The sequence below is a fragment of the Gambusia affinis genome, linkage group LG20 (assembly GCF_019740435.1).
Source record: "Gambusia affinis linkage group LG20, SWU_Gaff_1.0, whole genome shotgun sequence".
Lineage (NCBI taxonomy): Eukaryota > Metazoa > Chordata > Actinopteri > Cyprinodontiformes > Poeciliidae > Gambusia > Gambusia affinis.
Genome location: NC_057887.1, coordinates 647,998 through 673,049, shown reverse-complemented (window position 1 = coordinate 673,049; position 25,052 = coordinate 647,998). Strand labels below are relative to the sequence as shown.

Genomic DNA, 25,052 nt, shown 5'->3' with positions numbered 1-25,052 from the left:
TGTGTTTAAGAATAATGGATATATGACTTAAGACTGGGAAAGAAAACCTAAAGATACAGGTAGAAAGTTTATCAGGGTGAGTTGCAGAACTTTTGTTTTTGAACACTAATATGATGCCTGCTGCATTCACCCAGATCTAGGTTTGCGGCAATGCTGAATGCGATAAGACGGTGACAAGGCGGCTAACAGTGCTGCGCCTCACACTGACTAATTGCATCATAAAATTATATTGGGGAACCTACTGGCTGAAAATTTTTTTTTGTTTTGCCAAAGCAACTCATGTTAGGGCAAATAGCCCTAACATAACAGAAGCTGTCTCATCAGGAAGTGTTGCCATTTACATTAACCCCAGAGTTCCAGTTCGACTTTGTAATTTCTCAAATACCAACGCATCATTGCCCTGTGGAGTGTGTGTGGGCATTCTAGTTGAAACCTTTCCGAATGACCCACTTATAATGCTGGATTTGGATGATAAACAACTACTAACCATGGCCGTGGAAGAGAACAGCCACACAGATAGCCCAAAGTTTGGAAGAGTTGAGAAAAATGCTCTAGATCTACCAAAACACCTCCAAGCCCTCTATACAACATCCAGTGAGGCGCTCAGTGAAGATCAGCAGGTGAAACTAATTGAGCTGCTCTTAAAATACCAGTCTCTCTTTGCAGCCAATGATACAGATCTTGGCCAGCTCTCTGCTGTTACTCACAAGATAAACACTGCAGACGCAAGACCTGTAAGGCAGCCAGTCAGACGGACACCATTGGGCTTTCAAGGTGAAGATGAAAGGCATCTCAAGGACATGTTGGAAGCTGGAGTAGTGGTACCATCATCTTCTGAGTGGGCTTCACCAGTGGTACTCGTTCGTAAAAAAGATGGGGGGGTGCGCTGGTGTGTGGATTATCGATGCCTAAATGACCTCACTCTGACCTCACTGCCGAAGATAGAGGAGTGTCTTGATGTGCTGGGAGAGGCTACCATCTTCTCTACCCTTGATTTTCAGTGTGGGTACTGGCAGATCTCTGTAGACCCAAATGATCACTGTAAAACAGCATTTATCACCCACTATGGCCTCTATGAATATAACCAGGATGCCCTTTGGCCTATGTAACTCACCTGGCACCTTTCAGAGAGCTATGGAGCTTGTTTTGCGAGGGTTTCAGTGGAAGATCCTCCTTATCTACTTGGATGACATTATTGTACTGGGCAGAGGTGTAGAACAAAACCTGCAACATTTGGCTGATGTTTTTGAACGCCTTCATAGCTATGGTCTAAAGCTGAAGCCAAAAAAATGTCAACTGCTAAGAGACAAAGTTCTCTTTCTTGGACATGTGGTCAGCAGAGAGGGAAAAAGTCCCAACCCAGAGCTGATTAAGGATGTATAGGAGTGGCAGCCTCCCACTAACACACAGCAGCTTCAAGCTTTTCTAGGATTATGCAACTATTACCGCTGGTTTGTATCTGGCTTTGCAAAACTTGCTGCCCCTCTTAATCTCCTGAAGAAAAAAGCTGAGTTCCAGTGGGGTAAGACTCAGCAGGAAGCCTTCCTGCCACTCAAACAAGGACTGACTGTCGCACCTGTCCTGGCTTACCCAGCAGCTGAAGGTGACTACATCCTGCACACTGATGCTTCCAGTTATAGCATTGGTGCAGTGTTGTCACAGGTCCAGCAGGGTGAGGAACGAGTCATCTCATATGTAAGCAACAACCTCACTCCTACACAGCAGAGATATTGTATGACCAGAAGAGAGCTGTTGGCAATCGTAAAATACACAAGACAGTTTCGCCACTTTCTCCTAGGCAGAAAGTTCCTTCTTCAAACAGACCATGGAAGCCTAGCTTGGCTCTTTCGCTTCAAACACCCTGAAGGCCAACTGGCTCGATGGCTTGAAGAACTAAGTCAGTATGATTTTGACATTGAACACCGCTCTGGTCTGCAACACTCAAATGCTGATGGACTCTCAAGACAGGCTACAGAAAGGTCAACAAACTGTGACTGTTATCAAGCGGGCAAGGATGTAATGGAGCTTCCCTGCATAGGATGTTCTCACTGTCAAAGACTACACAAACAGTGGGCCAGATTTGAAGATGTTGATGATGTTGTCCCACTCGTCATAAGGCATGTGAGAGGGGAAAAAGTTGGAAGCAGCACACAGGAGCAGCACCAGGCTGAAGCTGAGAATCAAATTCCCAAAATAAATTGGATGCAAACTCCTACAAGCCAGCAGCTCTCAGCAGCATAGAAAGAGGACACTGTACTTTTCGTCCTACATAGCTGGAAGGAAGCAGGGAGTCTTCCAACAAAGGATGAAGTTGCGATTGAGAGTCCAGCAGTTAGGAAGTATTGGCTCTGCTGGCTACAGAAAGAACTCCATCAAGGGGTCCTATATTATCGCTGGGAAAATGTGGATAACTTAAAACCTTCCTTGCTGCTGTTGGTCCCTGCTTCATTGGTAGGTCATGGCAGGCCTGCATAACCTCCATTTGCACTTTCAGGGCATCTAGGTGAAACAAAGACCCTCCAACGTCTTAGGCAGAGCTTCCATTGGTATGGCATAGGAAGTGACCTCCACAAATACATCCAACAATGCCCCCAGTGCAAAGGCCTGAAGTCAAGCAGCCCCTCGAAGAAAGCTAAACTACAAAGTTATCAGGCAGGAGCACGAATGGACCAGTTGCACCTTGACATATTGGGGCCCTTTCCCATCTCAAGTTCTGGAAATAAGTATATTCTTGTCATCATGGATCAGTTTACGAGGTGGGTTGAGGCTTCCCCAGTTCCAGATTAAGGAGCAGAAACAACTGCCAGAATGTTAGTCAATAACTTCCTAGCTCGTTTTGGGGCCCCATTAGAGCTCCATACAGACCAAGGTTGCAACTTTGAAAGTGTGCTTTTCCAAAATATTTGTCAACTTTTTCAGATCTCCAAGACTAGAACCATTCCATACCATCCTGCTTCAAACGGGCAAGTGGAACAATTCAACAGCACCCTTCTGCAGATGATCCGCTGCTATGTAGACCAAAATAAGAAGAACTGGGACGAGCATTTGCCTCTTCTAACAGCTGCATATGGCAGTGCACAGAACTCCAGCACCGGATTCTCGCCAAATATGCCGATGCTGTGGAGAGAAGTTCATCAGCCAGAAGACCTCTGGCTTGGTCTAGCAGAAAGGTCGTGGAGTGAAAAGGACCCCCTGGAGTACGTTCATGACCTTGAAAAGACCCTTGGCGAGGTTCATGACATGATATGGCAGCATCTACGTGGAGCTCAGCTCAGACAGAAGAGGACCCATGACCTGCGTGCCAAAAAATGCAGTTACAACATAGGGGATCTGGTCTATGTAAAGGACAATACAAAGAAGTTGGGCTTTAGTCACAAATTGCAGCCCCCCTGGAAAGGCCCATGTATTATTAAAGCCCAGCTCGGACCTGTACTATATAAGATCTTAACACAACGTGACAAAAACGTCATGCACCATGATCAGTTGAAGCCTTATACAAGCGATGTGTAAGGCTTGTGTAAGGCCTTACACAGACGACAAAGACATGTGGTCCTCCCTCAGTGCCAAGATGTAGTCCCATTACCCAAACAAATGACCACTTCCCTTACACCAGCATCAGATGAGCCTGGAAGTAACAGCGAAAAGAAAGCTCTGGTTGGGCCTCCAAAACTGTTAAGGAAAAAGGGCAAGCATCAGGTTGCAGCCCGTAGAAGAAGGTTGGCTGCACAACATCAGCAGCAAGATGAACCACATACCTCTGGATCTGAAGGAGACAAACAAGAACTCCGTATTCAAAAGACTCTTAGTGGGCAGGGGCCCGTACTTCTCGACCCCTATCAAAATGACTGGACTGAATAATTATCCTGCAGTAAGAGATGAGTTATGTTAAAGTTCCAATATTTGTAATGTTGCAAATGTGTATCTGGTTGTAAGCTTAGCATGCCATAGTACTTTGATGTTCTTTGAAAAGGGGGGTAGTGTAGTACTTATATGTTTCTGCTTATGCAACACTATTTCCTATGGTTGCTAGGTCGATATGAGTTTAGGTGCGTGACTGTGCATTTATCTTGTTAACGGAACTCTGCATGCAGTGGGTGTGTGTTCCAGGGGAATGTTTTGGTGGTGGGACTGTTTTTCTGTCGGATGCTCGCTTACTCTGGTGTGGACACGTAAAGTTCGTCTGCATCGGCGTTAGAGCACATAAACCACCCAGCTGTACTCCTGTTCGGTTATCTTCATTAAAGAAGGATTAACATTATTCCCTCCTGGAGTGGTTATTTTCCTGCACCTTTACAATCCATCCGCGGACCCCATTAACAATATAGTGAATTGTAGACTGCATGCGAGTTTTACAATGTATTTAACTCTAGAAGAATCTGATCAGTTGTCTCTGACCTTTGTTCTCTTTTTAGGAAGTAATCTGCCTGGTCCTCCGGGTCAGACTTTTAGGAATGTACCACTAATTCATAACAACACATTTTTTCTCAGTTTTGAAATTAATCTCATGAAGGTTTAATCATTAACCTGTTGGCGTTGAGCTGAACTATCAGTAGTTCTGTCAATAGTAAATAGTACAGGAGCATAATCCCAAATTATTTTCTGTTGTAAAACTGAAATTATGGGCCTGCAATTCTTTTTTTTCCACATTTTTTTCTCTGAAGAGTCTTTGCGGCGCTAGTGGCTCGTATTTTTGTGACAGTAGGCAGACAGGGAGGAGGTGGGAAGACACGTGGCAAAGGTCGCCGGGACCTGGAGTCGAACCCACGACGTCGAGGAGTAAGGCCTCCAAATGTGGGGTGTGCTAACCTCCTTGTGCCACCACAGCACGCCCCACGGGCCTGCAATTCTACAGACACTATCCACTTGCAATATTCTGTTGGTTTTTGTTCTAGCATGCTTGTTTGGCTTACTTTATGGTTAACAGCTGGCTGGCAGTCCTCCAGTCTCACCCCAAAGGCTTTCGGACAGCCTGGTTTCTTTGTTTTCTTCATGAGGTTGATACCCCACAGGGCCTTGTTGTCATCTGAAAACACAAAGAAATATTAGATCAAATAATTTTGCTTTCTGGATAACAGCTCATGGTCCGCAACAGTTTGTCAAGGTATTTAGACTGAATAAAACCCAGTTGATTACTGATTGCTACTGCTTTGCCTGTAGTTTTCTCATTGAGACCTGATACCCACCAGCTCTTGAGGTTCGGTTCCCTGAAGTATTGTCTGTTTTTGCCAGGAGGAAGTCAGGCACCATGCGATGGGCTCTGGGGGAGGAATCTGACTTGTTGCCTGTCAGGCTACAAACAGGACAGAAACAAAAGCACACAGCGTCATTCTATGGATGGCATCTGAAATGTCTCTTATGGAAGCTTAGCTAAAGGGGCCACCTGCAACACGTCTGGTGGAATTTCCACTGTTTAAACTAGAAATAAAGAGGAAATACCTTCTTTTTCTTTCAGTTTTTCCCTTTAGGGGTTGCTGCAGCAAATTATTTGTCTATATCTAACCTTATCTGAATGAAAGAGAAAACTAATCCTGATAGAAATGTTCCGACTTACTCTGTGAGCTAACAACTATGAGGTTTCTGCTGAAATCCTGGTTGCAGCATTGGCATCTCCATTAGACTCTTACTGGGCACACACATCATCCAACAACCTTGAGAAAGGACTGGGTGAATGACTTTGAACAGGAAATCAACAAGTCTTCTCTATGTTCTGTTAGATAACAGGACTTATCTTTGATACATTAGTAAGAAGAAACCTGCATGCAAAGATAAACAAAAGATGCCAGACTGAGGCCATCTGTTCCACTATCAACAAGCTGGACAAGCAGAGTTGTGTATATGCATCCAGAAAGTTTCGGACACCTTGCTGTTCCACACATAACAGCCTCCTCAGTAACCTCTTTTGAGAGGAGTTTTTAATGATTATATGGAGCATTTTGTGATTACTGATTATGTAGGATTTGCATCTTTGCATCCCAGACGAACATCTTCTCTTTCCAGGGGACGAGGCCTTGCTTACAGGAGGGTGTTGGACCCCCAACAGAAAGATCTGACCTCGAGGAGGGGTTGTTAAGGAAACCAGAGGTCCTCTCATTATTCCCATGGTGGAGATTTTAGTTTAGGGATAACAATACATGAAGTTACCTTTAAAATTAATCATACAAAAAGACCAGCAGTAAAATCAAACTTCAATAAAATCAGTGAGGTTATGTATAGGGTTCAGAGCCCGGGGAAATGAGCGGACAGCCAATGCAAAGCATGGCCGTTCACCTGCTTCCAGCAGAGCAGGAAACCCTATTGTTTTTGCTTTGTTTTTTCCATTCTTCTTCTTATTGTTATGTTTCTCTGCTGAAATACCGCAGCCTATCCCTGGGGGCTGCAGCCTAATCCCGCTAATAAATTCCGGAATTTATTAGCGGGATTAGGCTGCCGGTACCGGGGGTAGGCTACAGTATGAGTGGGTTGCTTCAGGACCCACACCGCAACTCAGATACACATATTCAGGCACGTACACTTTTAGGTGGCACTATGGCATAAAAAACGCGTTTCACATTATAACTTGAAAACAGCAGGTCCCATTAACAAAGCTGAGATGAGCAAACTTTCCTAGGAAGATTCTTTAACAATTGAATCACTGTGCAAAGGTTTATGGTCTGGATTATTTCTCACCAAAGAACAACGAACATTGCATTAGCCAAACCCAATCTCGCCCTCTAAGATCAACTCTGACCCCAATCAAATCTAGCACAAATTGTAAGGAAGAAACCAAACAAAAGTTATTGCAGCAAATTTTTGAATTTTTGCTGATATAACAACATAATGGCTAATTAAACATCGCTACATACATGTGAAAAAACACATGAAAGTACAGGTGAAAATTTGATTTGGCCATAATTTTGGGAATTTTACAATTTCGTTGGTACCACCAACTGCAAACATGATATCGATCATGTCTAGCTAGTATTCACCACTAGGTGGTGCTGTAAAATTGCTAAACTTGCTATGCAAAAACTGCTGATCGGATTTTCGCCAAACTTTGCACATACCCAGGGTTTATACAGGAATCCTAGAGTTGACTTTACTATGTTTTACTACCTATTTTACAACCTCTACAATATTTTTACTACAAACGCAAAATCGAGCCATTTTATCGATGCTGATTTGCTTAACATTTGGAGATCAGTGATCAATATTCAGAGGTGAAGTGGATCTTATATCAATCTTTTTCTACCTCACCAAAGGTATAAAAATCAGCCACTGTCCTCTTCTACTCTACAGTGAGAGGGATTTGACTGATAGACCAGTCCACCAGGTCATGTCTCCATATTTGCAGTTAACAATAGTCACCCCACTGTTACCAACTCAATGACATTTTTTGAAATATTTAATGACATTTAAAAAAAAATGCTATTACTGGTAAAATGGTATCAATGGCATTAACACGGTACTGCACCATGCTGAGTCCAGTACCGTGGCTCCACTCCTGGTGGTGCCCTTCCTTCAATTCCTTTAAGTTTCAGCTTTACAACCATACTCCCCCCGGAACCCAGAGACTTTGGTTTCCCGGACGCTGCCCGGCGGGTCACAGGAATAACGGCGCAGGCACCTAATTGGCTTCATTTATGGTCGAAACGACAACGGTATCTGATCATCTTTGAACCTCCGACTTTCATTCTTGATTAATGAAATCTTGGTAAATGCTTTCGCTTTCGTCCATCCTGTGCCGGTCCAAGAATTTCACCTCTAGCGGTGCAATACGAATGCCCCCGGCCGACCCTCTTAATCATGGCCCCAGTTCAGAAAACCAACAAAATAGAATTGGAGTCCTTTTCCATTATTCCAAGTTGCGGTATTTAGGCAACTGTGTCCTGGTTTGAACACACAATTTTTTTTTTTTAAGTAAACACTTCCAGTCCCGGCAAGACACTCAGCTAAGAGCATCGAGGGGGCGCTGAGAGGCAGGGGCTGGGACAGACGGTGGCTCGCCTCGCGGCGGACCGTCAGCTCGATCCCGAGATCCAACAACTAGCTTTTTAAGGGCAGCAACTTTAAGATACGCTATTGGAGCTGGAATTACAGTGCTGCTGGCACCAGATTTGCCCTCCAATGGATCCTCATTAAAGGATTTAAAGTGTACTCATTCCAATCACAGGGCCGTGTTGTTATTTTTCGTCACTACCTTCCTGAGCCGGGAGTGGGTAATTTGAGCGCCTGTTGCCTTCCTTGGATGTGATAGCCGTTTCTCAGGTTCCTTCTCCGGAATCAAACCCTGATTTCCCATAACCTGTGGTCACCACGGTAGGCATGTAGCATACCATCGAAAGTTTATAGGGCAGACATTCGAATGAGACATCACTGCCAATGGAGGGCAGAAATTGGGAAATTATATTGAAAATAAAATTTTCAATATAGGGTTAGGGTGGCCCGGTTGTCCGGGCACAGAGGTGGTCCTGTGTTTTTGTCTTATTAATAAATGTCTTGGTCTCAGGTTAGGTGGTCTTGACAACAATACTGACTCAAAGATTGTGTCTTTTATTGTTAATGGAGCTGAAACTTCAATTTCTAAAAGAGGGGGAAGAGGAAATAAGACCTCTATTCCATGGTGGAATGAGCAATGTAGTATTGATATAAGGGGAATAAATAAAGATTTCAAATTGAGATACCATACATTTGAGGCATTAACTCAGTATAAGAAAGCACAGACTGTAGATAGAAAGACTATTAGAGCAGCTAAGAAGGCATGTAGGAGGCAGTATTGTAATTCTATTGGAAGAGAGACCAAGTTATCTGAGGAATGGAGAGTTATTCAGAAAATGAATGGTGTTAAGAACTTTTCTTTACCTCTTTTAGAATACAATGGGAAAAAAGCTTAGTAATAAAGAAAAGGCAGAGTTATTAGCAGAAACTTTAATTGAAGTACATCGTTTGGAAAATTTATCTTAAGAAATAACGAGTTATAAAGAGAAGATTTTGGCTAAGAATCCAGGAGTCACTGTTAAGAGAACAGTTTCAAATCAAGATCTAGATATGCCTTTTATTCTATATGAGCGGAAAAGAGCTATTTTTAATCAAAAACAGTCAACACCAGGAAAAGATGGAGTTTCTTATGTAATGCTTAAACATTTAGATCAGTGGTCCCCAACCTTATTAGTAGAGCAGACCGGTCAACCCTTTGTAAGTTTTTCTGCGGACCGGGGGAGAAGTAGGGGTGTAGGATGTTGGTGCGTGATGTAAGGATCGAGACCGATGCCGTTATTCCTTACTCATTCTGCTGCATGTTGGTGTACAACACATAACTGACAGCATCCGGTTTGGGATTTTCAAAATAAAAGCTCCTCAAGACTCAATACAGTATATAGAACGGACAAATTTAATTATTTTTTGCGCGGCCCGGTACCAATTGGTCCACGAACCGGTACCGGTCTGTGGCCCGGTGGTTGGGGACCACAATTTAGATAATACTGTATATCCCTTACTGGTATTTAAAATTTTTTTATCTGATTTGGGAGACAAGGATTATTCCTGTGGCATGGAAACATTCAGTTATAATTACTGTGTTGAAGCCAAGTAAAAATGCAACAGGGGTGTGCCGTGGTGGCGAAGGGGATAGCGCGACCCATGTTTGGAGGCCTTGAGTCCTCAATGCCTCTGTCGTGTGTTCGACTCCCGGACCTGACGATATTTGCCGCACATCTTCCCCCTTTTCTGTCAGCCTACTTTCATATAAGGGAGATTAAAGCCCACAAAAGACCCCCTGGAGGGGTAAAAAAAAACCCAAAAAACTTAATAGAGAACAAGCACAAGTAAAGTGTGTTTGTACATTTGTCAAGTGTTTTAACTTGACAAATATATTGTCAAGTTAAAACAGCAAATAGTACATTTTTGAATGTATTTACCATCTCCACCCAACTGGTACACACCTTGCAAAGAATCAAGTGCACCCACCCCTTTCACTTCTCAAGTTCAGCAGCCAAATCTACAAGGTAACTTGGCACACCTGTGCTCACAATGATCTCTCTTCAGACAAAGAACCTCAACTGAAAGCTTCCTCAAAGACACCACCGGTGGGAACGGACAGGGTAGGTCCATTCCTACCCTGTCACTGGTAGGAACGGACATTATTCACAGCTTACATGATTCAAATTGCTTTCAGAAGACCAAAATAGATTTGCTTGATGCAATGTTTTTCATGTGTTTGGAAACAAACTAATTGCACAGTTTGGAATATAGTTTATTTATTTATTCACTGTTAACTTACAAGCAAATTATTAAATCATTACTTGAGAAACTAGTTAATTAGTTAAAGTTAAAATGAACTCATTGTGATATGTAATTCTTTTTTCTCCTATCAAGGGGCACCGTATAGAGCTTTGGAGCTCACCCACAGTGACGTCAGCTCCAAAGCTCTATCAGGGGAAAAGTTATGACAATTCCAAGGGCCCCTGACAAACAGGGGGCCCTCTACTTTTTTTTTGTTGTTGTTCATAGAAATACAAAAGAAATGGGGCCCTGTCATTTACAAAATTAATTATGTTGGAGCTATTTATTATTTATTCCTTTATCCACTTGAATTTTGTTAGGTAATTCTTAAATTTATATTTTTTTGTATTATTTACACGAGTTTATTTGCAGGTTAAGAATTGCTGACTATATTTATCTTCTGTTGTATTATTATTTTTTGAGTGTTACTACCACCAGGGAGAGAACTAAAACATGCAGGATGCCGACCCTCCAGGACCCACTTTGGGCACCCCTGATGTAGGACGTCTAAATAAATGTAGTGGATAGATGCAGTGCTACCTGCATGTATCATATTACAATGACTTATTATGGTTCTTTTTCAGTACATTGACTTATAGTGTTTTCTTGATTTTATTCTTTTTGTTTTTTTTCCCCAGTATAGTAACATATTCCCACCATAGCTTAGTAATTCTATCTGGCCACATAATGAAGCCAAATCCACATTTATCTTGGCCAATAACATGTCTGAACTTGTCTAACTTTATCTATGGGGAAATTAAAGATTCGCTGAACCATATAAGCCGTCATATCTATATAAAGTAAAATTTATTCAGCACATTATGTTTTGTAAACCAAGTATCTTACTGTGCTATGTCTCATCTCAGTTTCATATTTTTGGCATTAAATCCTCTTCACATCAGCCTGTTCTTTGTAATATCGTCACCTTCTTAAAATAATTGCCTAAGTCATTTTTTGCAATTTTTCAGGAGACACAAAAAACTGAACCATTTGTTGAATAAATGATATTTCCAAACAATTTTAATCAAAAACGTTATAACAACAGATGTATTTTGACATACAAACAGCAAGGTCAGTCAAACATGGAAAATGACAGAATTAAATGACTTAGGCAAATTTTTGAACATGCCTTTGTGACCTAGGCAATTTTACAGCACAAACTAACAGGAGGCTTTTGCATTTTTTCCACTTCTTCCAGCACTTCTCCTTCCAGCTCTTCTTCTGGGTTCTTGTGTGATGCCTATTAGTGTGGCAAATTGTCAAAGAAGTGATGACACTCGACAGGCATGATGGGTTTCATCCTTCTTGGTGACTTGTGCGTGATATGCAGCCTTACTGATATTTCCATGTTTGAATGAAACACAAACATCACACTGATCTTTTCTTGGAGTAAATACAGAGTAGTTCTCCTCATGGAACAAAGCTGTGAAATATTGGATTCCAACAGCTCTCACTCCAGCAGTTGCAGCTGCCTGTCCATATTCACGATGTAGTTGGGAGATGGTTGTGCCTTGGTAAAGGAACTTCTTGTCTTTGTAGGTAGCTGTGCTTCTGCAGTAGTGTGAGTCAACACTGGCCAGGTCCCTCAACCAGTTCTTAAGGAAATCTTTGACATCAGTTTCAACCTTTGTATGCTTGCCACTTCTGGGTCCAGATTTTGATGGTTCCTCTGCTTGTTTTTCAGGGTTGATGGGGTCATCCAGCCATTTTGTAATGGTTCTTTCAGGGAGACCAAGTGTAGAAGAAAAAAGTGCCCTGCACACTTTAACACTTGTTCCATCTTCAAGCTTCAGTTGGTAGGAAAATGATGAATTGCGTCGGGATCCCTCAGTAACTATTTTTTGCTTCATGCTAGTCTTTGTGACCAAAGTGGTGACATATAACCGACGTTCTTCCCAGGTGTTCATTGCCCAAATCTTGTCAAATACCCACTGCTGCTGCTCTTCTGTAAGGACTTGGCAGTCTCGAGTTGAGACTTGCTAACAGAACTTGGAGTTGCAGGGAGGACCCATAGTCTTTGCACTTATTTCTTTGCCACTTTTGCTCTTCTATGACATTCCTTTCAGATGTTTCTGCTTGGATTCATTTTGCTTCCATGTTCTTGGACTGAGGTGTTTATGTCTTTTCTTTTTGCCTGCATCTTTCAATTCAACATCCCCATCCTGCTGTTCTAAAGTTGTTGCCACCATAGATAGGCTGTTTTCATCTTCAGGAGAGGACTCATCACAGGTTGGGGTATAGTCCGGATCTTGAATGACATCATCACCATCATCGCTAACATCATTTGATATCGCCTCTTCTTGGTGTGGATGTGTCTTCTTGGCATCTTTAACTTTATCCATGGGAGCAGATGATGCATTATTATCAACATGCTGCATCATCTCTTTATTGATGGTCTCATTGCAATCCTCAGTAGATGAGGACAGACTGGTGTCATCAATGTCAAGTACATCTCCTACCAAAATGGAAAAAAAATTATTCAACCTTTCAAAAATGTGTGATTATTCTGACAAACATGAATTGCCTTTGAGGTCAATTGTATTAAGATACATCATGGATTCCCAAAATGGTTTGCAAGTTGCCTCTAGATACAGCAACACAGACACACTATAACACCAGTCAAATCTTTTACGATTACTTATGTTTAACAAAAATTTTCATTAGTTAAAATCAATAAAGTAAAGAGGGTCCTTTGAGAATTTTTTCTAGACTGTAGATTACATTACAGTATTGAAAACTTTCTTAGTTAGATGACTCTGGAGTCTTTCGACTTTTTGTGCTTTTTAGCTAACTTACATCCATCCATCCATCCATCCATTATCGATACCGCATATTACTCATTAGGGTCATGGTTAATGCTGGAGGCAATCCCAGCTGGCTTTGGGCAAAGGCAGGGCACACCCTGGACAGGCCGCCAGTCTATCACAGAGCATTTTTAGCTAGCTTCCTAAACTAAAATTTTCACTGAAAAGACTGAATAAAAAGATCACATTTTATGCAATTTTGATAGCCTAGTGTATATTATAGTAAACATCTTCACTTACCAACATGGGAAGAGTCCTGAATCTTGGAAATAGGCAATTTTAGAAGTTTTTCAAGATAGCAGATGATTCAAGGAGACGAACATTCTACACAGCTGCTGATGCTAAGTCAATTTGTCTGGTGACTTAGGCAAAATAAAACTGCCTAAGTCACCCTCTTGACATAGGCAATTATACAAAAGGGGTAGAATGGCATGATCTGTTTAATTGAGGATGTTGGCAATTTTACCAGAGGTGGCCAGCATCATGAAGAGATGATTTAGGCAAAAAAATCATTTTTGAAAAAAAAAATGACTTAGGCAATTATTTTAAGAAGGTGACGATATGTAAACTGTTTCTTTTATCACTCCTTTCAGTGAACATCAATACAGGATGTTGGCTCACATTGGGTGGAACGGTGCATTTATTTCCAGGATTCCTGAATTTGAAACCTTTCAGGGCAAAAAAACTCCTAAAAAACTGCAGACTCAGTCGACGCGCACAGAGCGCAGTAATAATGAGGCTGATGGGAAGTGCGTGGGGAGGTGTAAGCAGGGAGGCTTTGCAAGGGGGTCAGTGCATGGGAAGGACCTGCTGGCTCGGGCAAGGATCCATTATAACTACTTGCAGTTCTAGCTCTTTTATATGTAATCATATGTCAGAATCAGGCAGAGAATGTTGCCAAGCCATGAAAGAGGAACAACAGGCTTCCTGAAAAAAAGATTAAGTAAGTTTCTAGCCTGCAGATTTATAAAAATAGTTGAGATTATTCCTTATTTCAATGCATGGAAATCTTAAAGAATGTAGTCTAAACACATTGAGTAATTGAATAAGACCCAAAGCAAAATATGTATTGTTGAGTATAAATAATTCTGTGTTATAGGGTTAGAAAGATGACTCCGATAGAGGTTAAGGCTTCAGGTACGGACATTTTTCACAGCTTACATGATTCAAATTGCTTTCAGACGACCAAAATAGATGTGCTTGATGCAATGTTTTTCATTGCATCAAGATGAAGATCAAATTAGAGTTTGTGACAAGCTTCCAGCCTGGAGGGACTTGATTAGGTAATACAGATGAGGAAGACTTCTAGCTCAATATAATGGAGCATGCTGACCTGTGTTTCCTGTAGTCATTCAGCTTCTTGTTGATTAGAACTTGTCCAATCTCCTAGAAAAGAAGGACAAAACAAAATGTTTTCAGGATATGTTTGTGAAACTTGTGGTGTACCAACTAGATTTCCTTCTAACCTCATTATCTGATTTGCTGTTCTCTCTGATGACCCTGATCCACGCCAGCATGTCGTCCCGGTCTTCAGCCTGCAGCAGGTACTCACAGAAGTCCTGCGTGGTCAGCCTCAGGGTGTGCTTTCGTTTGGTTCCACTGTAGGCAATATCAATCAGGCAGCCTCGAATACTGACTGGTGGATGTTCATCCTGGCTGCTGCCTGCCCCGGCGCCATGCAGCACAGCTTCACGCTTGTCTTTGTAAAGGAAAAGGGAGTGATGGCGAAGCACACTGAAGACACGTTTCCAAGGCCGCATGCTGCCTCCTAGCTTCTATAGTAAGAACAACAGAGAAATGATCAAAGTAGGTGTTGTACAACATGGGCTGAGCCAAGTTAAACTCCATTGATCCATTTTCTAACACGCTTATCCCTAATGGGATTGCAAGGGGTGCAGGTGCCCATTTTCAGGAGTTAATGGGTGAGAGGTGGGGTCACCCTAGACAAGTCACCAGTTCATTGTAGGGCTGAGTTAAACTCCTCGTTTCTAATTTGTTGGATGGCTAAGTGTCCCTTAGGTTTCTGGGACAAAAGTGTGCAAAAGCACAAAGCAAAAATGTGAAACGTATAAAGATTTTGAATATGAGGAAAATATATTAAATCTGTCATTCAGCAGGCATTAAGACTTGTCAAACATACATAAAGCCACATGTACATTAGGTTCTACAGGAGGATATAGGACTAAGGTGGTTCTTAGTCCTATGGACCCCATAAGCTACATAAGATTATGGTATGTAGTTTATGTAGCTACATAAGCAGATAGCTTACCAGTCCATGTATTTTTAGGCAGTTGGTTTTTACAAGGGAAAACCAACTGTTTTTCATTTATTGAAATGAAAAACAGTAAAAAAAAAAAAAAAAAAATACTCTCACTTTTTTGTTTTTGTTTATTAAACCAAAATTGGAAATTGGACAGCAGGTCGGCTCGACTCATTAGCCTATTTCCCATTTATTGCACAAAAAGGAAATGAAAAAAACAGATAACGAACGTTCAATAACGATTTTCAAAGATTTCAATTTTTGAAAAGTGGTCTGACCTGGAAGTTCTCTCTGTCCAGCTTACATGCTTTATAATGTAGTGTAAGATGATTTATTTTTCCCTTTCAAAGAATTGTGCTGTGCCTTTAAGAGAAGCTGTTGTCTTCTTTCTCCATTGTTTTTTTCTTAGGAGCGCCCAAGACAGGTTCTGTTTGGATAAAATGAAGGTTGAATAAACTACGCTATTCCCTCCCAGTGTTCTGCTCTTTCTTCACCCACGACTTCCTATTTTATGGTAGCACGTATTTATGCCACATCGTAGTGCTGCAGTAGTATTTTCTGCCAACTGCAAGTCAGTTTAAGTAATACTCCTGGAGAAACAAATAATACCGGACATCTGGTCAAACAAGAATGTTGGTTACCCTGAGGTTTTAGCTTAGTTTTTTTTATTTTGAAAGGCCAGAGCACCGAGGTGTTACTTTCCACACTAGCCTGCAGCCGTACCTCCCATAGACATTTGTCTTTGAAACCTTCCTCACCTCCAGACCTGGACAAGAATGGCCTCTATTGCACTGCACCAGCAGCAGTGGTAAATAGAAGTAAGTACACCATTAATTTGTCACAGAAAGTTGTTTTAAGACGTTATTATCGTCATCAATGCACTTAGTTCATCCAAAATTAGGTTTCTTTGAAACTCTTTGGAGTTTTCGGAGCAGCGTAGCTCCCCTAAAGGGGCCAGGTGACTCCAGGCTCATGGGGCGGGTGGAGTGTGTCTTCCCCAATAACCGATCTCGGCATGTCACTCTGTCATTTTCCGCTGCCTGTTTTCTGTTCGTAGCGGCTCTAAGTGTGATATGTGTTTCATGTGTTTCTATATGTCCCTTTTGATACACGTATCAGAATATAATATTCTTCTCTGGAGATTTTGATACTCCTAAAGATATTATCTTCTAAAGTTTGCTGCAGTGTTTTCTTCCAATACCAACTACTAATATTCCCTTCCTCTGAATTGTTTTTGTTTGTAAATTTATGTTAAGAAAAATATTTGTGTTTGTGAGATATATTCTTCCCTTCGATTGGCTTCTTATGTTCAGTGTGAACTTTTTTGTAACTATTTATTTGTTATTGTTTCAGACAGGCGGCTCTTCAGGAGGAGAGACCACAGCTCCAGGTTGAGATGCAGCTTCTCAGAATCTCCCTTTGATCCTCTTTCTCCTCTTGACATCGCCTTCTTCACTGCCTCCTAATCTTTTATATACTTAATTATAGAAATATTTTTTCATAATTCCATGAACATGGGCTTAATATCTGCTTGTTTGTTATACTAAATAAATACATTTTTATGATTACATTTTATTCCTGTTTATTTTGTGAGATATGAATTTATAATCTGATAATAATAAGTTTAGTAAGTGTCTAGAAAGTAAATATTTTGTAAATGATAAAAATTTACAAAATGGTACATAAAAATGTAATATAAAATAATTCTAATGTTTCTTGCTTATAAATCCTTTCCATATATCCTATTTCCGAAATCTACTAAGCAGGAAATTCTTTTAAATAATGTGCCAAAGTATATAAAAGTATATAAAAGACGAGGAGACAGTGAAGAAGACGATGTCAGGAGGAAGAAGAGGATCACAGGGAGATTCTGTTAAGGCGCCTCCTTAAAAAACCAGGAGCTGTGGCCTCTCCTTCTGAAGAGCTGCCTAAATAAAACAATAACAATACATTTTAAGAAGTTCACACTGCACATAAGAAGCCTCTCAAAGGGAAGAATATATTTCACACACACAAAAAATTATGAATTTACAAATTGAAAAATCCATGAGAAAGGGAACATTAGCAACTGGAATTGGAAGAAAACACTGGGCAAAGTTAAGAAGAACATATCTTCAGAAGTATCAAACTCTCCAGAGAAAGAATATTACATTTTGATACATGTATCAAACAGAACATCCATCCATTTTCTTACACCTTTCGTCCCTAATGGGGTCGGGAGGGTTGCTGGTTCCTCTCCAGCTGCGTTCCGGGCGAGAGGCGGGGTCACCCTGGACAGGTCACCAGTCTGTCGCAGGGCAACACAGAGACACACAAGACAAACAACACACTCACACACACACTCACACCTAGGGAGAATTTAGAGAGACCAATTAACCTGACAGTCATGTTTATGGACTGTGGGAGGAAGCCAGAGAACCCGGAGAGAACCCACCATGCACAGGGAGAACATGCAAACTCCATGCAGAAAGACCCCGGGCTAGGAATCGAACCCAGGACCTTCTTGCTGCAAGGCAACAGCTCTACCAACTGCACAGCCCCCAAACAGAACATATAACTTACAAATACATTAACCTCTACATATCGCACTTTGAGAAACTACGAACAGATAACTAGCAGCAGAATACCACAGGTGACTTGACGAGTTCAGGCTGCGGTTTGCGGGGAAAACACACTCCACCCTCCCACTTAGCTTGGAGCCGCCTGGCCCAAAAATAAGTTTTAATAGCGGAGCTTTGCTTCTCCGAAAACTACAGAACATATTTCAAAGAAGCCTAATTTTGGATTAAGTAAGTGGATAAATGAAGCTATGTGGACTACTTTCTTCCCTAAAATATCTTTAAACAACTTTTAGTGTCTAAAAATAATTTTTACCACTCTATTTCGCTGGAGATCATCTTGCTGGTCCGGAGATGACATAGGTACAGCTGCAGGCTGGTGTGGAAATACACACTGCCGTGCTCTGGCCTTTCAAAATAAAAAAAAACTAAACTAAAAACTCAGGCTAACCATGTTTCTAGCTGGCCAGATGTCCAATATTACTTGTTTGTCACCGGAGGATTATGTAAACTAACGTGCAGGTGGCAGAAAATACTACAGCATACTACAGACAATCTTAAAACAATCAAGACAGTTTCACTGATGGCCCCTGTGTGAGCCGGCAGAGAGAACTTCCTGATCAAACCACTTATCAAAAATGAAATAATAAAACCAAAATTCAGCGCTCGTTATCCATTTTTTCCATTTCCGTTTAGTGCACTACATGGAAAATTGGATAACGAGCCAAGCAGAGGCGTTATCCGATTTCCGATTTTGGTTTAATAAACGAAAAAACGAATCTATTTCTGTTTTTGAATTTTTTATTTCAAACGAAAAAAATAGACTGACTGAAAATACACGGACCCCTTACCTTTCCCTTTTCTGTGAGGATCTGTTTGTAGTGTAGCCAGCCCTCCTTCCGGACATCACTAAAGGTGATGACACCCAGCTCTGATGTGGAGTGGCGCTTCGAGCAGGGATCCTCCTGGGCTCGCAAACTGTCCAAAGACTTGGCATTACAGGTAAGAGGTTAAGAGTTTTTTATGTTGTCATCTGGCCTGGTTATTACATTTGGTTACAATAACTCACCCCATCAGTGAAAAAGCTCTTGACTCTCTTTGGTAATTTACTGTTTGACAGATAAGACAAAAACACTTTGAATTAAGAATAAATCAGTACAAAATAAAATAAAGTTCACTTAAACTATTTATCCTTAAGTTTCACGGTGAAGGTAAGAACTTAACTAGTACTACAGAGATCAGGTCGGTGTCAGTAAAATGGTTTATCATCACCCTTTGGTATTGAAATGTTTTTTATAGTTTCTGAATAAAGCATAAAGTTACGATCACCCCTACAGCATAAGTAAGCTTCCTCTGGTATTAGTTCTCTAACTTAAATCCAAGTGTTGATTATATGTGGTAATGTGGCCTCGTTTTTCCTTTTGAGTTAAAGTTATGTTCTTTATATTTGTTGTTTAGGATTGTTTGTTATATTTTGAAGTATTCACCTTTCTTAGATTTAGTTGGGTTGTTGTGTTGCATGTTTCTTATTGGTTTTTGAGGTCACGTGCCACGCACACCCGGAGACGCCCCACTGCAGCACCACAGGTGTTCCGCATTTTGATTAAGCAGCGTTCAGACCGGGACTGGGATAAATCATCGACGGTGAGACATCTGCGAGAGAGGCAGACGGACCTGGGCTGGTGGTTGGAGGACGGTGCGGGCAGGCTGAGGGACTAGCGACGAGAGGACGGATTACTGAGAAGTGCCATCCGTCCGGTCGCTATTGGGGGCAGCGAGTCACCCAATGGTCGCCGTCAAGGAGCGTGTGGCCGGCTGGAGGAGCGGGAGTGACTGGAGCGCTGCCGAGGTTCATCAGAGACTGGAGCTAAGCATCTTATAGACTTGTTTTGACTTATTGTCAAGGACTGCCTGCGCCTCCTCCTCCTTTTGATCCCTTGTTTTTAAATAAATTATTGCAACTTTTATTGGTCTGTTTGGAACTCTGTCCACAATGCTTGCTGCTTTTATATTTGGTACTCCACTCGGGTCCCACATATACATGTTCTAATTTTGAAGCCAGTAAATTCATGGCTTGATGTTCACATAGTTTAGGAACCACTTATGATTTCAAAATTCCAATTTGTTTCATTACTTTGTGGTGAGACATTTGTAAGTAAGTATGCCATTGAACGTGAGAGACCAGTGTTGAAGGTCAGTGACCAGTCAAATTTTTGTTAGTAGTTCTTTTTGAAGTATAAATTTGCTTGCTTTCCCTTTCCCTGCATTAATTAAAACTTATTATGTAACATCTAAATTATATACATTTTTCATGGAATATAATGGGAATATTGTGACATATTCACTACATTGCCAAAAATATTTGTTCACCTGCCTTGACTCATATGAGCTTAAGTGATATCCCATTCCTGATCCATAGGGTTCAATATGACGTTGGTCCACCCTTTGCAGCGAGAGCAGCTTCAACTCTTCTGGGAAGGAGGTCCACAAGGTTTAGGAGTGTGGTTATGGGGATTTTTTTACCATTCTTCCAGAAGCGCATTTGTGAGATCACATACTGACGTTGGATGAAAAGGCCTGGCTCTCAGTACACCTTTGAGATGAACTAGAGTGAAGACTATCAAGTTAAGGTCAGGACTCAACTTGACAGGAAGTCAAATTCATCGACACCAGACTCTGCCATCCATATCTTACTGGACCTTGCTTTGTGCACTGGTACATGTCTGTACCAGTGCATTAGTGAAATGCAGTAGTTCATTTTGTTGAAACAAAGGGAAAAGCCCAGCTTCTGAAGAACATCGCCACACCATAATCCTCCCTCCACCAAACTTTTCACTTGGCAAAATGCAGTCAGTAAAGTACCATTCTCCTGGCAACCACCAAACCCACACTCGTCCATCAGATTGCCAGACTCGTCACTCCAGGGAATGCACTTCCACTGCTCTATAGTCCAGATAAGTGTCACAAATCTGTGTAGCCATCTGCGCTGTGGCGCTGCAGGAGGAGCTCTGTGCGCTGCGACACCAAACGCAGGGCCGTAACGCAGAACCTGGAGGCTTGGGGCAGGGGGGGCTTTAAAATCCTTCTTAGAGTTTTCCAGACAACAGTGGACCACACAAATTACTCACGTTTTTTATTTTTTTTGTACAATCTCCTCTTCAGTTCAACCTTATCAGTGGAGACACATTGTTGATGTTACCATTATAAAATAGCTGATAATTAAGCATATTATCATTTCACATCCTGTGAAAATGTTATTTTCACAGGAGGCGGAGCGTTGTTGTCAGCAGGTGCTGAAAGTAACTAAAAAGTTACTTTTAATGTAACTTAGTTACTTTCCAAATCAAGTAGTCAGTAATCTAAGTTACTTTTTCAAGGAGCAATCAGTAGTCCGATTAAAGTTACTTTTTCAAACTATGCCATCACTGGTGAGCAAATACTTTTAGCCCTATAATGTATGTTTCTAGGTCAGTAGCATGTTGTACCATACAATAGCCTTTCCTGAAGATACAAAAAAATGCAGGCAGGGGTTACCAGTCTTAGTTCCAGAAAAGATGGACTTTTTACTCTTAGTGTCTCAGTTTTAAGTGTGTAACTCACGAGAAGACTCTGCTCTCATCCCTGTAAGTGTTGAGTCCTTCATCGCAGGACTTGGATCGCTCAGTGGTGATGGCCAGCAGGTAAGAGGAGCGGCGACTTTTAAAGCTTCCTACAGAGACAAAAATGCATATTGCACATTAATATGCTATTCTAAACATAGGGTGGAGTTTATATTTTCTTCTCAGTGCTTTTGTATAAGAGGAATTTACCCTTCAGATTCTTTATGATGGATTTGAGATTGAACAAGAAAGTTTTAATTAATGTACCTGATACATTTTCTTGCATAACCATTAATAAGTAGTTGATATGTCAAGAGTAAATGATCCAACTTTTGAGAGTCTTATAAAAGACTTAACTGCTTTCTGATACTAGCCATGCAGGAGAGACATTATCCATACTCATTCTCTGGCTTACTATCAGATTCATATTGTGACATTTTGAAAGAGCAATTAAAATACTAATTTATATAACATTATCAGAAGTCTGATCAGTGAGGTGTTTTTTGATGTGGGGGTGAATTGGACCATCTGTTCTAGAAACTTGAATGTGTTTTTATTCTGCTAACCCAGGGGTGGGCAACTCCAGGCCTCGAGGGCCGGTCTCCTGCGACTTTGAGATGTTTCTCTACTTCAACACACCTGAGTCAAATAATGAGGTCATTAGCAGGACTCTGGAGAACCTGACTGCACTTGGGAGGTGATTCAGCTGTTGGCTTCAACTGTGTTAGTCCAGGGAGACTCTAAGAGTTGCAGGACACCGGCACTCCAGGACCAGGATTGCCCACCCCTGTGCTAACCCAAAGTTAGTAACAGGATGACATTTCTTTAGAGCAGGGGTCTCAAACTCCAGTCCTCGAGGGCCACAGTCCTGCAACTTTTAGATGTGCCTCTGCTGCACCACATCTGAATAGAATAATTAAGGCTCTGGAGAACTGATCTACACAAGGTGGAGGTCATTAAGCCATTTCACTCCAGTGTTTTGTACCTGTGGCTCATCTAAAAGTTGCAGGACTGCGGCCCTCGAGGACTGGAGTTTGAGACCCCTGCTTTAGAGGGTCAGTGGGACTCACTGAAGTCCTGAGAGCGAAGTCGGACAGTGGGGGAGACGGAGGACGGGGCCACAGAGGTGAAGGTGACCCCAGCCCCTCTGGACACAACAGAGTGAGCCGACACACAGCAGGCTTGGTGGTCAACATTGGGACTGACAGGATAATCTGGAAGGCCATCGTTACAGGTGAATAACACAGGGTGACAGGTGAGCAACATGGGGTCACAGGAGAACAATCACACACAGAACACACAAACTCAGAAAACACACATGTGGGTTTTGGTTAATTTCTATGAAGGCAAGCGTCAATGAAAGCAAAAATCATCCCTAAAAGTTAAGCATGGCTTCAGAACAGGAAGACTTCCAAAGTGAATAAACAGTAAGCCTGTGTTTGGTCTTTGGATGTGTCATTTGTTATTTCTGTGTTTTCTTCTTTAGTTTGCTTCAGTTCCTGATCCATTTCACAGAAAACCCATTTCTTTGTGTCTCAGTACCAGCGGCCATCTGCCACAACCAACTGGGGTTTGAGAAGACAGAGTAGAGACATGACAAAAGCAGAGGTCGTTGGCAGCAGATTCAGCAGACAGAAACTGATGATCCTGCACATCCTGTTTGTCAAGATGGCTCCATCTTGACACCTACTTAGATTTAAACGGTCACCTTCCGTTATTTAGCTTTCTGGTGTGAGCAGCATGATTGTTCACACAGTCATTCCTCCTTCTTTAAAGCTACAGCTTCAGATAAGACAGCAAAGCAAACAAACAAACAAAAACAAGAGTTTCTGCTCTTACAGAAATTCTTCCTGCCTCCACAGACATTCTGTTTCTAACAACGTTCACTGTGTGGGCCTCTACATCTGTAGGTGCTGATTTTTTAGTGCACATGCACAACACATGGTAAGATTCAAGGATATTGTCCAATTGGTATTGCATAGGTAAAGGGGAATGGAATAATTATACAGTGCTGTGAAAAAATATTTACTCTTATACATAGTTTTTTGTGTTTTTGATTTGTGTTAAAGTTAAATCTTTCCGATAAATAAAGAAATTTTAGTATTTAACAGAATAACCTGAGTAAATGCAGAGTGTAGTTTGTACATTTCATTTAGAAAGGAAAACCTAAATATTCAAAACACCCTGGGCAATTAGAAAAGGGAAATGTTTTATAGTTAAATTGTGAACAAGTTTGATACCCAAATTGTTTGAAAAAATTAGAGTAATTTCACACACTGCTACCAGATATGTAAAAGGAGAACAATAAAAATATATTAAGTACAAGATGTTTGACAAACAGAAGGATCCCAAAAAGTAACACATCATCAGCAAATCTAAAGAAATATAAGAACTGATGAGAAAAGCTGACAAATATCAGTCTGAAATGATTTTGCAAAGCCTATGCTAAGGCTTTGGGACTCAAATGAAAACAGTAACAATTATATAGAAATAGAATAGAATAGAGAACAGAATCTACTTTATTTATCCCCAAGGGGAAATTGCTTGTTTGCTGACAAGCTACTCCATCTAAGGTGTTAAATACTAATAGAAAGAAAGACAACATGGAACAGCGGTGAACCTTCCCAACCAAGATTACCCCAAGAGCAAACCGACTAGAAACCAAACCAACATGATATCCATAGTATTCATGGTAGTACTTCTTTACATTATGTCCAGATTGGTTTTCATAGCTTTTCTACTTAAAGCTTTCTCAAACTGTTTCTTTTTTTTTTTTTTTTTTCTGAGAGTATAATATGAGACTAATAATCTGTGAAAAAAATTTTTTACTCCTCTGCCTCCTCCCTGTAGTCGAACTGCCACCGGCAAAAATTCACTGCTCAGTCAGAGACAACAAATCCGAGCCAGGAATAAGGCCTTAATGCTGTCAATCACCCTTGTGTATCTGTTGCCCACTCCCTTCCCTTTGCTCTCTGCTTCACTACACATCCTTCTCCACAACGGAGCTTACCATGAATGCTCAAACTAATTAACATGGCCCCGATGATGGTGGATAAACAGTTTTGCTGTAACTGAATTACTTGTCTGCAAAGCAAATAAGAGTGTGACAGACCATGTTAATGCCCTCCTCCTGTCTCTGACTGGTTGTTTCTGACCAAGCTGAGTATTTTTGCAGGTAGCAGTAGGACCACAGAGAGGAGGCAGATTATCTGTCTGATACTGTATATAAAGATATGACAGTTTTAGTAACCATAAAAAATACATTTTTATAAAAGTCGCAGCTTCAATAAATTATTGGACGTATAGAAAGTAGCTTACTTTACTCAGGTTATTTTTGTCTGGTATTAACATTTGTTTGTTGATCTAAAACATTTAAGGCTCCCCAAAAAGCTGAAAAAAATGTGGAGAATAGATATTTACAGCACTGTAAATAGGGTGAAAAATAATAAAGAATTCTTCAGCAACAAACAGCATGGTTGCTGTTGAAGATGGAGGATGCCACAAGACAATACATAAAGCTGACCAGAGATACTATGTACTGTACAGACCAAAAGTATAATCTGGGACATTTTGA

General features: G+C 41.2%; 1 protein-coding gene and 1 long non-coding RNA gene across 8 annotated transcripts in view; one reads left to right on the top strand and one right to left on the bottom strand.

Annotated features, from left to right (window-relative positions):
* arhgap23b (Rho GTPase activating protein 23b) overlaps positions 1-25,052 on the bottom strand; it is a 517,086-nt gene that overhangs the window by 415,938 nt on the left and 76,096 nt on the right. For 6 of the 7 annotated variants that reach the window (XR_006369244.1, XM_044102016.1, XM_044102012.1 and 3 more), the window contains 8 exons: positions 22,549-22,692; positions 21,480-21,588; positions 18,949-18,988; positions 18,731-18,868; positions 14,528-14,836; positions 14,395-14,447; positions 5,184-5,290; positions 4,911-5,023 (listed from right to left, as the gene is read on the bottom strand). Coding sequence is in view for 6 of the 7 variants with exons in the window: in XM_044102016.1 (XP_043957951.1) it covers positions 4,911-5,023; positions 5,184-5,290; positions 14,395-14,447; positions 14,528-14,836; positions 18,731-18,868; positions 18,949-18,988; positions 21,480-21,588; positions 22,549-22,692 (1,013 nt within the window). In the remaining variant the exon portion in view is untranslated. The remainder of the gene's footprint in view (positions 1-4,910; positions 5,024-5,183; positions 5,291-14,394; positions 14,448-14,527; positions 14,837-18,730; positions 18,869-18,948; positions 18,989-21,479; positions 21,589-22,548; positions 22,693-25,052) is intronic. The other variant, XM_044102017.1, reaches the window with a different exon arrangement.
* LOC122822919 lies at positions 9,720-16,889 on the top strand. The gene is made up of 3 exons (XR_006369245.1): positions 9,720-10,102; positions 14,576-14,841; positions 16,675-16,889. It is a non-coding gene; the product is annotated as an uncharacterized LOC122822919 (long non-coding RNA).